At 43.5% G+C, this 13,678-nt stretch overlaps 2 protein-coding genes across 2 annotated transcripts; one reads left to right on the top strand and one right to left on the bottom strand.

Moving 5' to 3' along the window:
* The first annotated feature begins 1,742 nt into the window (after positions 1–1,742).
* On the top strand, positions 1,743–2,698 carry LOC114695740 (heterogeneous nuclear ribonucleoprotein C-like). Its single transcript, XM_028873189.2, is given in 2 exon segments — positions 1,743–1,902; positions 1,904–2,698. Coding segments are annotated over 2 exon segments (873 nt in total). The 5' UTR covers positions 1,743–1,810; the 3' UTR covers positions 2,685–2,698.
* A 5,734-nt stretch (positions 2,699–8,432) lies between these two features.
* Positions 8,433–13,115, bottom strand: Cxcl13 (C-X-C motif chemokine ligand 13). The gene is made up of 4 exons (XM_028873188.2): positions 12,987–13,115; positions 11,268–11,400; positions 9,563–9,643; positions 8,433–9,162 (listed from the first exon to the last, which is right to left on the bottom strand). The coding sequence occupies exons 1-4, from the start codon at positions 13,048–13,050 to the stop codon at positions 9,108–9,110; spliced, it is 333 nt and encodes a 110-aa protein (XP_028729021.1). The 5' UTR covers positions 13,051–13,115; the 3' UTR covers positions 8,433–9,107.
* Positions 13,116–13,678: the final 563 nt, after the last annotated feature.

The raw sequence follows: 13,678 nt of genomic DNA, 5'->3' as shown, positions 1-13,678 counted from the left end.
GTTGATTTTTGTCCTTGACATTGAGTTCTAGGTAGCTTCATAAAATCCAGAGCGGGGATAGAACGGTCACTCAGATGTAGCGGGACACGGTGAACGTGGGATGGAAGACAGAGTGGAACCAAATGCTTCCATGACAGTGAAGTCTGTAGTCTAGTTGTTTCTTGGGAAGAAAGTCTACAGTGTCCGAAAGGGGTCAAGAAAAGTTAGATGTTGAGAGGCTGGTGAAAGAACGGTGAACCGGAAAGCGAGTCTGAGAAGGCCAGAGAGGAAGAAGGAACCTGAAGTACAGTGGTCTGAGTGCCAAGGGAGAGATTTTAGCTGTGGACTGATGGTTTCCCAGACACTATTGGGTTCCCTAAAAGAAACATGAACTACCGACTCTCCTTGGCAACTCTAGCAGTATTATTATGATTTCAAACTCTTTACCCTTCTCTGTACCCACACTCCCTTCCACGTGGCCGTGCAGTTATATTAGAACCAAACTGGGTCAGAGGTTTACTTTATCTTTAGCTGGCTAAGCATGGTGGCCATAGGTAGTAATCTATTGTGTATACCAGATTTGCTAAAAGGGTCGACTTTAAAGGTTCTCAGCTCAAAGAATGCTGAATAATGATAGGTGGTAGACGTGTTCATTAGCTTGATTTGATCAGCCCATAATGTATACATATATCATGTGATCACAATTGTAACCCATCTCTATGTACAATTATTTTTTTGTCACCGTGAAAAAAAAAATGTAAGTGAAAGTGACAAGTTAGACCACAGGGGTCCCAGCATGTCCCTTCATCCTTCGCCTGGGTATCTGCTGTCGCTGTGACAAGAATACATGCTGAATTCCATTTGATTTCCTCTAAACGAGAGGCACATGGGAGAGTTCTGAACCAAACAAATGGCCTGGCTTAAGGCCAAACTCAGCCGAGCCAGCTGAACCGTAGTTGACCTAAAGACAAGTGGACGAGAGAAATGTTTATGTTGCAGACCATTAAACCCCACCACCGGCATTGTCATAGAAACAGCAGCAGCTTGATTTGCTTTACGGAGGGTCAATGGCGACCTTCCGGCAGCTGTGCTGGGGAAATGGTGTGGCTGGCAGAAGCTGGCTTTGGATGGTGCTTCAGAGTAAGGAAGGCACTGGAAAAGGTAGCCAGAACGTGGCCAGGTAGAAGCCTCTTTAAAAATCGTGCTTTTTATTTTTTTGAAATGGAAGAGACTGGCATGTGTTTGAATGGGGAAGGGATAGAACTAACTGAGAGGGAGGGCTTGATTATTTAGAAAGGACAGTCGATGTCATGTGGTGTCTCGGATGGTGGGGGGTGGGGTGATTTAAAACGCAGGTGAAGAGATCGGCCTTGGTGGGAAGGAGGGAAGTGTGTCCATGCCAGCCCAGCAAAAGAACTGGCAAGGAGGGGAGGAATTCCAAGTAGATGTAGGGGTCCGGTCACCCCCTTTCTGAAATAAAGAGGGAAACAGGGAAATATTGCCAATAAATGCTAAGACGGAAACCACATCAAATGATGTGGATGATGAATACTGGCTTCAACAGAGGAGTGTCTTTCAAATGCTTCAGCTCAGAGTTTGGTTTTGGGGTCACCGCAAGAGGCAAATGTATATTTTACACCTGTAAAATATTTCTGAGAGAGATTCCTGTGAAGAGACGGCGAGCGAACGGTCGTGAGCTGCTTGCCCGCTGTAGCTTCGGCGTCTCGGCACGGAACCGTGGTAGGAGAGGCAGTCTCCTCTCTCTCCATCTTCTCGTGAGATTTTTTTGATCTTCAGCTACACTTTGTGAGAGACCTTGTAATCAAAGGAGATGGCTAGCAATGTTATCAACAAAACAGACCCTCGATCCATGAATTCCTGTGCATTCCCTGGGAATCTCAATACACTTGTGGTCAAGAAGTCATGTGGAGGCAATCTTTTCAAAGTACGGCAAAATTGTGGGTTGCTCTGTGCATCAGGGCTTTGCCTTCATCCAGTTTGTTAACGAAAGAAATGCTCGAGCTGCTGTAACTGGACAGGATGGCAGAGTGATTGCTGGCCAGGTTTTAGATATTAATCTGGCTGCAGAGCCAAAAGTGAACCGAGGAAAAGCAGGTGTGAAACAATCTGCAGCGGAGATGTGTGGTTCCTCATTTGTTGTGGACTATGACTTTCAACGGGATTATTATGACAGGATGTACAGTTGCCCAGCACGTCCTCCTCCTCCTCCTCCTCCTCTTCCTCCTCCTCCTCCTATTGTCCAAGCTGTGGTGCCTTCTAAACACCAGCACATTTCTGGAAACACCTTTCGAAGGGGGAAAAGTGGATTCAATTCGAAGAGTAGACAACGGGGATCTTCATCCAAGTCTGGAAAGGAGCTGACTCAGATAAAGCAAAAAGTGGATTCTCTGCTGGAAAGCCTGGAAAAAATTGAAAAGGAACAAAGCAAGCAATCTGTAGAGATGAAGAATGAAAAGTCTGAAGAAGAGCAGAGCAGTGCCTCTGTGAAAAGAGATGAGACTAACGTGAAGATGGAGTCCGAGGCCGGCACAGATGACTCTGCTGAGGAGGGTGACCTGCTGGACGATGATGACAGTGAAGATCGGGGGTCGTACAGCCAGCTGGAGTTGATCAAGGATGATGAAAACGAGGCTGAGGAAGGAGAGGATGACAGAGACAGCGCCAATGGAGAGGATGACTCTTAAGCACATGGTGGAGTTTAGAAATCTTATCCCATTATTCATTTACCTAGGCCCTTGTGAGAGAGCAAAGTCACAGCAGATCCTCTCCCCTAGAACTTCAGCACATGCTCACTGTTCACCCTCTCCTTATCCTTCCTGTTTCATTGATTCATAATTGCCCTGCGCCTAGTTCCATTTTCACTTCCTCTGATGCTCCTTAGTAGTTTTGTTAAGTCTTACCTTGTAAGTTTTGCTTTTAATTTTGATACCTCTTTGACTTAACAATAAAAAGATGTATGGTTTTTATCAACTGTCTCCAAAATAATCTCTTGTTATGCAGGGAGTACAGTTCTTCCCATTCCTGTGATTTTGGTAGTCTCTTCCCTAACTGCAGAGGCATCTCATTTACTTGTAACCCTGAGAGCAGCTTGGCATTGTAGGTGTGTGTTTCCCCTCACATGAGTGGGGCTGTTCAACACGAAGGTAACCATGTATTTTTGTGAATGAGAGTTGGCATGTCAAATGCATCTTACAGGAAAATAGTGTAATAGTCTTAATATTTGTTTTCTAAAGTTAATACCATGGGTTATTTTTGTGAACAGCCTGATGTTTGGGATCTTTTTCTCAAAATAAACAATTCCTTATTAAACCAGGAAAAAATATTTCTGAGAGAAATGTCCTGCAGAGAGAAATATCATGTTCATAAACTGGAGGACTCAGTAGTCAGAGGTCAAGTCTCCCTACACTGACCCACAAACTTGATGCCATTCTAATCAAAATCCTCTCTGGGGCAGAAACTGACAAGGCGATTCTAAATTTCCTGTGGGAGAGCTTGCAGTTGGACTCGAATCAGCCAAAACAGTTTTTCAGAATACAAAGCTTAAAGGTTCCTGATACAGAATTACATTAAACCTCACCACTCAAGGCCACTGTAGCAGCAGGAAGAGGGAAAACACACAGATGCATGAAATATGAGAGACAGGCACAAATAGACTCAGACACATAGTCATTTTCCCTTCTGACAGCTTAACTCTATGAGAAAATGATTTAAGGCTTATTTCTCCTGCAAATAGGTAAATCTCAACTACGTACCCATAAATCTCAACAACTGTGGCCTTTAGGGAAACATAAATTGAGACTGTGAAAGTTATTTAAATGTCTAAAGTCTAAAGGCTCCCCGTGCCAGGATGGCTTACCTGAGCTCCTGGAGTTGAGCCACCACGGACGGAATGCCCTGCCTGAAACTGTGAGGCAAAGTGAGTCTTCCCTCCGTCACCTTGTTCTCTCTGGTAGTCCAACAGGGCCCAAAAGTGACTGTTGTGACACGTAAAGCCCTTTCTTGGGTTCCGTGACTCATCCTAGCAAATCAGCAAACCTGGTGTTGGCAAAGTTATGAAACAGCTGGAACACTTGCCTTTGGGAAGCTGCACACTGGTGCACAGCTCGTGGGAAATAGTCTAACAGCTTTGTACAAAGTTAAGCATGCATACCCCACAGGATGCAGAAATTCCGCTTCTGAGTACTCAACGAGAGCAAATTTCTCTTTTACCAGACAGAAGCAAGAATGTGTTTGTCCACAGACTGCTGCATGTGTTTGGTCCGCAGTTTCTTCCTTCACAGCCCAAACTGAAAACAATTCAGATGTCTGTCAACTGGGGAACGAATAAGCCAGTCGTGGTATATCCGTTCGATAGAATAATATTAACAATGGGAAAGAAACTGGGAATCCATTCAACAACATGAAGTATCTCCAAAACAATATACAAAGGAAAAATAAGTCAGACAAAAGACCGAGGATAGTACGCTCCTGTTTATATGACATCCTGGAAAAGCCAAACTATAGGAACAGGAAAGGGGTTGGGCTGTCCACACAACCCACTTGACTGAACCCTTAGGGACTGTAAGGTTTAGTGTATCTAGACTACAATTGGATTAACCTGACATAGGAGGAAACAAGCCTCCTAGATAGCTCTCATCCGTTAGGATGGATGAACGCTGTCTTTGAAGTGTTAGCAGCATCATAACTGCCTAGAGTGGGGGATGGCTTCTGGGATGTTATTCATAGCGATAGTTCTTGAATTCCAGCTCCTTTACCTCAGAGACAGAATTCTGGAATCTGCATGAGACTCGCCCTAGAGTTGGGAGCACTGAGATGGACCTTTCAGTGCTGAAAGAAGGTGTGGGAACATGGAAGACAAGAGAAACGAACCCACACAGCAGTTTCAAGGGGAGGCCAGCTGTGCCCTTGAGACAGCGGGAGAATCATCTCCTCCTGGGACTCTGGAGGTGGTGGATCAGAGCATCCCTCAGTCTGTTTCAGGCTTCTTTTGTTCTGCTAGGACATTGTTGTGCAGCTAGGCCTGGGGCTCCTTGGTTCAGCCTCCCAGGGCAATCATTTTCTTTTGGTAAGCATCGCTTTGTGTTTTCCCTTCAACTCTATTTACTTTGACTTTTAATTAATTGGCATATGTGTATGTGTTTGTATGCATGCAGTCATGAGTACCTAACTCCTGTCTTAACAATCTACGGTTGTTCCCTTCCAAACCTTCCTGCAGACTCTCTATTAATCCATTCAACAACAAGTTCTTTGGCAGCTAATTATGACTTAGTCCTGGTTCTAAGTCAGTTGAGTGCTCTTAACGTTATGGTAACTTCCGAGGATTGGGTGCTGCTATGCTAGAAAAAGACAGTTTAGGCCTCTCACGTGTCTCAGTTCACCCCCCTTTCTACATTACCCACAGCTCTCAGGCCTCACTGCTCTGCAGCAGCCCAGACCCCCGTGGGACTGAACTATGAACAATGGATATGTCGCCCACATTCTCTAACACAGAGAGGGTGCCCCCACCCTTCCCTTATCTGCAGCTTTTATTTTTAGCCTTATAAATGGATGCTTAAAAACCCTACATATTTTGAGGGAAGCACACCTTATGTTTTGATCATGCATACACTGTGTGAGGTTCAAATCAGGGTAAGTTCATCTTTTGCCTGAAGCATTTATCATGTCCCTGTGAAAATGTTCAGAATGCTTTTAGCTTTTCAACAATATACAGTATATGACCGTGATCCACAGTCATGTCACCAGCTCAGGGAGCGCAGCTCAGTGTTGCTGACTGTACGAATCCCTCTCACAGCCTCATATGGCTCTGGTAGCTCAGTGCTGTGGCTATGCAGCCTGAGCAGCCCCGCAGAGCCTCAGACACCCCATCTTTGCAGTCTGAGGAGCCCCTCGGAGCCTCAGATGCCTCCACTAGAGTAGAGCTGGGATTCTTGACTTGCCACAGAAAAGAATTTCTTCATGAGTCAGACCAAAGCAAAGCCAGCAAGTTTACTGTTGAAGAGAAAGGAAGGACATGCGTAAGGAGGCCGAGTGAGGGAGAGGGTCCGTCTAAGGGCCTCAGGAGCAGCTATGTGAGTGGTTTGGGGCTTTGGAGTTACAGTGTTTGAAGGAAATGATCTATGACTGAGGCCGAGGAAGAAGAAAAATATATCAGTCTCCTGTCTTATTGAAAGATATATTTTTGTTATTGTTTGTTAAATGAAATCATAGGTGATTTATGAGAGGATAGGGAAGACTTACATACAAGGAAGAAATGTGAATAGGATAAAACATTCATCAAAATAGTATATACAAGTGGTTTTGCTTTATATACTTCAAGCAGAGAGGTTAAGCATGTATTTTTATCCCAAATATGGTTCACTAGTCATATTAATGAGTCTGTAGGGTTTTTAGGAAGTATAATTTCTACATACAGTTTCTGTGTAGGGCGACCTCTAGTCAACTATGTCAAAACTCTTGGCTCAGTCAGCAAGAGATATAACTCAGGTCTAGGCAGGTGAGGGTCAGGGGCTCTTTCCCTTTCCCAGGTCCCCTTAAGTCCCTTCCTACCTCACAATATCCTCTGGCTTTGACTGGCTCTGAAGAGGAGAGCAGGAAAAGGGGCTGAAATCAGAAAATAGATTGGAATGTATTCTGAGTCTAACGTCATGATGAAGAGCATTCACTTAGGAGTCCGGTGAGCCTGGCTTCAGATTCTGGCTTGTCTTTGACTAGTTACACAGACGAAGGCAAGAAGTGTCTGTCTGTCTGTCTGTCTGTTTCTACTGGTGATCTCTACTTCCCAGAGATGGCAGTGTTAGAGCGATGGTTCCTGGTGCCCACTTACTGTGCCCCATTTCCGCCAGCTGTGACAGGATGGTTTATAGTGGCTGCCTCATGAGAAATGGCAGCACTGATTATTGGAGGATCCTGGATTTTTGCTGAGCCGTATGCCGTAATAAAACTGAAGCCTGATTCCCGAGCTCCAAACACTGAGGGGTAAAAAGCACTAGGTTTTAGTGCTTGATGACACTATATATTCCCTTTGCATATTGTGTAATAAAAATGTAAAAGTATAGATGACAGAGAATATAATATTTATAAATATCTTCTATGCCTTCTGAAAATAATAAAAAGAAAAAGAGAAAGGCAGGCACTGAGGCTCACACCTGTATTCTCTAGAGACTGAAGCAGGAAGACAGCTGCAATTCAAGGGCAGCCTGGCATACATAGTGAGTTTCAGGCTAGCCCAGGCTACAAACTGAGGTCCTGTCTTAAAAAAGAAAACTAGAAAGAAAGAATGAGAGAGAGACAGAGAAAGAGAGAAAGAAAGAGAGAGAGAAGGAAAGAAAGAGAGAGAAAGAAAGAAGGAGAGAAAGAGAAAAAGAGAGAGAGAGAAAGAGAACCTAAACTAAAAAGGAGGTGGGGAAGGACTTGGGAAATAGCTCAATGAGTAAAGGACTTGCTGTACAAGCCTGGAGTCCTGAGTTTAGACCCCCAGAGCCCACATAATCCCTCTCCTGGGGGAAGGAGAGACAGCCAGCCTAGTCTACTTGTGAGCTAACTCCTGCTTTATTTTTTAATAAATAGATAAAAAATAAGTCCCTCCTAAAAATCAATTGAGTCAATAAAAAGATTGGCACAGAGAGTATATAAATAGTTGGAGGTTGGGCAAATGGGAAAGTTTGGAGGAGGAAAAGTGACAGCTAAGGGAAGTGTGTGTGTGTGTGTGTGTGTGTGTGTGTGTGTGTGTGTGTGTGTAATGAAAATACTATAACTGCGTTTTGGTGATTATTGTACAATTCAATATTTTATCTAAAAAATAAGATAGATGACTCCCAAAGAATGATATTGGGTTTTGAACTCTTCCTACACACATGCACCTCCCCACACATGAGCACATGCCCACACCCATACAAAGCCAAACCCCACCACCACCCCACCACAAAATAAACAAACGAATGAATGAATGAATAAATGAATGAATGAATGAATGAATGAATGAGATAATGAAAGAGTGAGCTAGATGTGATGGGAACAGACCACAAAGCAGCTGAGGAAGGCTAACAGGCAGAGAAAGGGTATGACCTCAGCATAGTGGTGGGAAAGAATGGTGTTTAAGTCCTCTGCCTGTCAACTCAATGCAACACTTTGTCAAATGAAATATTGGAGACTGAGGGAATCCATATAAACAGGCAGTGAGAATGGGTTTGAATAAGAGTTTGAAGTCTGGAGGAAATCACATTTAACATGCCTGGGGAAAGAGGCTTCAGAGCCAAACCTTTCCCAGTGCATAACCACTCTCAGGGCAGACATAATTTGAGGTCATCTGTAGAGGGCTCTGATACGCAGAAAAAAAAATGAACATGATTGAAACCTTACGTCTCCTTAGGAACAGCTGAAGAACATCTCAATGTGAGAAAATTGTCTGTTAAAAATGAGCTGGTCATAAGCAAAATATTTTATTAAGTTTATTGAATGACATTAGATGAGTAGGAAACATTAAAAAATTTGATACAAGAGACTGGTAATTTTGTCTGTGCAAAAGATGCGAATAAAAAAAAAAACCATCAGGGCCACAGTGCAAAGGAATGCATTTGTATACTGCTGGAGAGCCTGGAATTTTAATCCTAGGATCTTTCAACATTACTGGTTTTAATCTAAGACAATAAATTGTATACAAGAAACCTTTAAAACTAGAAGGACTCTATTTTCTTCATAAGGCTTTTCACTACAGAGACCCACTTTGCACCATGTGAGGCTGGAACTATATCAGCTGCCCAGGAAACTTCTGGAGACTCTTCTGGAAACCTGCTTTCCCTAAGGGTATAAAACGATGGAAACACACCACATAACTTTCTTATTAATACAAGATACAGGTTCTATTCTTCTACAACCTAGGACAGTTTCACATTAAACAACAGGTCTATTACCAAATACATGCAAGTGGGTTGTAACTAAACGCCTATCCTCAAACAACCTTTGTTACGGAACAAGGATGTAGATTGAGTACACAGTCATGTTTGCTTGTAAAAGGAAATTCTTTTCTTGGAAATTCTTCAACTAAGAGCAAAGCTAAAATTCAAAGCAGGGATAAGGAGGATGCAGGTGACCTTTGGAGGACAGGGGCTTCAAGTAGTCCTTCTCTTGCTCACTGGAGCCGAGGGAGTTGAAATTACATTTTTGCTGTGAATTAAACAAAAATAAGTCACACTTAGATGAATGCACACAAGACACTAGAGCTGCCAGCCTGGGCTACCAAGTGAGTTCCAGGAAAGGCGCAAAGCTACACAGAGAAACCCTGTCTGGAAAACAAAACAAAACAAAACAAAACAAAACAAAACAAAACAAAACAAAAGACACTAGAGCTTCCCTTTGGTGACATCAAATAACCACCGTTGTGCACACTTGCTTCAGCTTACTCAACAGCTGGAATGACAGCTTACTCAACAGCTGGAATGAGTCAGCCCTGTTCTAGTCAACACCCACTAAGAGCAAAACAGGCATTTGTCCTACAAACTTTTCCTGATTGTAAAGTATTCCCCAACTTGGCTGGTTAGGAAAGCTCTCAGAGTCCTTAACTCACCTCCGTACAAATTTTAATACTTTTTGTAACCATCTGGCGTGAGGATTCACACATAGAACTTTCTTAGTCTTTGTCCAGATCCTGGGGAGAAATAAACAAAACTAAAATTGAAACAGTGGTACATTTTGGCCCATCCTGTATTTTTCTTAATAATGAAGGAAGTTGATTGTGAAAATAATTATTCCTAGAAGAATGAAATTTGAGCAAGAAGTTTTGAATCTGGAATAAGCAGTTTGTGGTGTGAGGCTTGCGGAGTCCAAGTTGACAGAAGCCCATATGTCATAAGAGACTGTCTTGTTGATAATCTTTAGATGAGTTGGAGAGGAGCCAAAATGCTGACTCCAAAGTTGGGTCACTTGTAAAGTTATACCCCAGGATCACTTAAATGTCTTGTCCAATGAGCTCAGGAGAATAAAACAGACTAGAAAATGTTGTCTTGAAATGTTTTATCTGAAAAAAAAATGAATATCACTGAACATGGAAGAAGTTTCAAAGCTGATTGGTCTCAGTGACATTTTTCCAAGCCACCAGTTGGCAAGACTTTTCCTGATCTAAGAAATTAATAAGAACAAAGCCAACTCTCAGAGCTAATGGCCAACGTTTATCAAATGTTGTCCTTACTGTGTGCCATACACGAAGCTCAATGAGTCACATGGTAACCTCAATTCATCCCACAGAAGTCCTGTTCTAGAAGAACTATTATTTTCTCCCCTTCTGAAGGGCATGAAGCTCAGAGGGTTCGAACAACTCGTCCACGACTGTACCACAAATGTGCAATACAGCAGGATTCTTTGAATTACTCTAAAGGTTGTCTGACTCCAGAACCCACACTTTTAGTGACCACTTTCCAGGAGTTATGGCCTGAATAGTTAAAAAGTTCCAGACATGGCATTAAGGACTTTACTGTGGAGTGTAAGGGAAGTAACTGTGGCTTAGTTAGAACTCTCACTGGTGGAGACGTTGGTAAAAGTATAATGCCATCACAGTGAAAGAATTTCATGTATTTTTTGAGAACGCGTATTTCTACTTTGCAAGTCAAATCTATCTGGTCCCAGCTACAAAGCTTCTGTTTCAAAATGAGACAAACACACATAGCTGCTTACAAACTCTCCCAAGCCTGAGGAGACAAACTCTCCAAAGTTCTGGAGGGCTGGGAGTGTGGCTTAAAGCTGGTCTGGGATCTGTGAGGTCCTGGGTCTTCTCCATAGCACTGTCCAGAGATGAATGAAGGGGAAGAAAAGAAGGGGGGAGAGAAGGGAGGGCAAAGGGTCACTGTGGGAAGAGCTGCTGCTACAAGTGAGGTTCCAGCATGGAGAAAGAGGCTCTGTGCAAGCCCCCTTCAAGGGCTGTGTAGGAGGGAAGGCGTTCTGACTCCATCCCTGCCTACGGGTGCTGCAGGCAGGTTAGCCTGCTGAAGTCCCAGTGAGTTCACATCCTTAAGCCCAGTTTCAGCCTCTGTAACCACCACAGACAGACCTCGGTGGGGCAGCTTGAGAAATAAAACGAGTGGGCAAGGGTGACAGTTTTGGATTGCTGAAAAACAGATACTTAAATATTCCAGTTTTTCATGATTAATTTCAGATATTTAGCAACATCAAGCTGGTCTCTGAGATTCTCGCTACCATACGGTTGCTAGTTACAAATATATTTCATCTGATTTTCATTCGAAGAGAGAACTTAGGTAATTTTTTTTCTCGAAACTTACACGACTTCAGTCTTTGGGCAGCCGTTCCCAGGAGGTGTGACTTGAATCCGCTCTATGATGTTTGGGTGGATAAAGGCCAAGCTCATTTTGGGACATCTACACTTGAGGTTTGTGTAATGAGCCTCCAGGATACCTGTAAACACAGAATCAGCCGCTTCAACCCATTGGGCCTATGACTTAGAAATAGAACTGAATTATCAATTATCATGCATTTGCAGAGGCAAACAGTTCAAGCTGGCACTTCTAGCTGCATATGCTTTTAGTTTGTATATTTCTGTTTGTTTTGCCTTGCGTGCCCTCAAACGTTTTCTACCAAAACCTCAATTGAAATAAACTTAGCTTTTCAAAATCATAACGTACCTTAACGGTGCTAGCAGCGTTGTGTTGGCACTCAGGTGATTTGAGAACCGATGTTTTAGGGGCTTACAACTATGTTACGACTAATGTGATGTGAAATCAACTGATCTGCACTCCCAACGCAAAAGCAGAGGACCAGATCCTGCCAGAGATTTGCGGATACTGTGAGCATCTCTCTCACACATAGAATCCTTTCTCTTAGCACACCCCTCTACCCTCCCCGTCTCTCTACCTGAGAAAACACATGGAGGATGCTTCTTCATTTATGTTTAGTATCTTGGTTCTCGGTCCTAGTCATAAATTATTACCAAATGAAAACCAATAATAAAAATTCAAGACTGTATCCAACCACGATACTTACTAGTTATAGACATTTTATTGGTAATTCATCTCAAGGTTTTTCATGAAGTCTAAGGTTTTTTTTTTTTTTTTTTTTTTTTTTTTTTTTTTAAGAAATCATTGCTGGGTAATCCAACCATTTGAGAGGCTGACAAAGGATAATTTTTTTTATAAGTTCAAAGCCACTTACTGAGACATTATCTCCCAAAACAAAACAAACAAACAAACAAAATATATTTATCACATCTTTTGTATAAGTGAAAGTCTCAAGTTCCTGCAGTGCTCAACAGTTTTGTGGGCTGAACAAGGGGACAATAATTAGACCATCACTGAGGCAGTCTTACACACAGACCCTGTACGGACCTCAGCAGCAAAGCTTCATGGGAGAGGGGAAAGATGAGCTTTGAAGGGTGAAAACAGTATGTGAAGAGTGAAAACGGGGGTGGGGGGTGGGGGGTGGAGGGACTTCCACCTCCTAAGTGTAATTATCTGTCCTGTAAACCGGGGTGTTCCTTTTTGCCCACACATCCATCCCTTCCTCTGTACACACATCTCACCACTTCAGTTAGGCAACTATCCACTCACACAGAAACAGCTGCCCCATTCAGGCTGAAGTCAGCTGCTTGCCTCTGTGTTCCTTAGAGTGTCAGGGCCTTACCCCCATGCAACTGTACTGGGAATGTTGCACCAAGGTTCATCAAGAGGCAGAGCAAAGAGGAGCCATGCAAAGAAGTCTTCCTATATGGGGCTGAGCTGACAGCCTAGCTACACACACACTAAACATAAGTCCCATGAGCACTCACTGTCCAGCAGCTCCTCTTTCTACAAATAAAAATCTTCACACTTTGAAAGCTTCCATCTTCAAAGAGTTAAATCCCTGGGAATCTCACACTTCAACATCTAGAAGCAGCTGAGCATCTCCCCCCGCTTTAGTAAGACTTCCTTCCCAGCTTTAATGGAAGAAGAAATGGCGAGGAGCGCTTCTGTTCAAAGGCTAGTGAAATCACAAGTGAAAGTTCTCACCGTGGCCTGGAGAGAGGCAGCTGGCCAGCAGGAGAAGCAGGGCTGCTGCAGCGCTGAACCTCATTCTGCCTGGAGGTGGAGTTCAACCCTCAGCTCCGAGTCCAAGCCGCCGAGGCTTCCCAGCTCTGGGCTCTTGTTTATGTATACCGGTGGTGAGGGCCCTCCCCCTGCCTCTGCCACCAGTAGGTCAGCTGCACGTCAGTTTTCAAATCCCCCCAAGAGTGCTGAGTCTGCCTTCACAGAAAAAGAAATTCATCCTGTAAAATGTATGACTTTGCCCTAGAGCACTGTTAGTATAATAAAGTGTTTCTTGAAAAATGTAGATTTAAAATGTCAGGGATGCTGTGGAGATTTGAGGGTAGGAAAAAAAAATGAGGAGAATGGTATCAGTTTGGAGACCCCTGCTCCGAGAACTCTCTTTTTTAGTGCTAGAGAGGAAACCGATGGTCTAGAATTGGCTAGATGAACAGTCGACCACAGAACCCCTGCCCAGGCCACAGGGCACACTCCTGGAGTGCTACTGGTGATCTTTGACTGCTTCCCACAATGGGAGGTCTGTCAAGTTTCTCCATACATTCACACATAAGCTCTGTGACATGAGGACCTCCGTACATCGCTCCATTATGTCCCCAGCCCTTGCAAGAGGGCTGCCTCACCCTTGGTACGTGCTCAGTAAATATTTAGACACCCGA

This window comes from Peromyscus leucopus, chromosome 10 (genome assembly GCF_004664715.2).
Source record: "Peromyscus leucopus breed LL Stock chromosome 10, UCI_PerLeu_2.1, whole genome shotgun sequence".
In the NCBI taxonomy this organism is placed as follows: Eukaryota; Metazoa; Chordata; class Mammalia; order Rodentia; family Cricetidae; genus Peromyscus; species Peromyscus leucopus.
Note: the sequence above shows the minus strand (reverse complement) of the source record. Positions and strands in the feature narration are given on the sequence as shown.

Bases quoted from the DNA above. Each gene is read 5' to 3' on its own strand.
- Cxcl13 (XM_028873188.2), bottom strand. From the start codon at position 13,050: ATGAGGTTCAGCGCTGCAGCAGCCCTGCTTCTCCTGCTGGCCAGCTGC. The intron at 9,644-11,267 runs GTAAGTTTCGAG...ATTTCTCCCCAG, and splicing joins TGCCCAAAGACTGAAGTCGT to GATCTGGACAAAGACTAAGA. The intron at 9,163-9,562 runs GTGAGTTAAGGA...TTTAATTCACAG, and splicing joins GTATTAAAATTTGTACGGAG to CAAAAATGTAATTTCAACTC.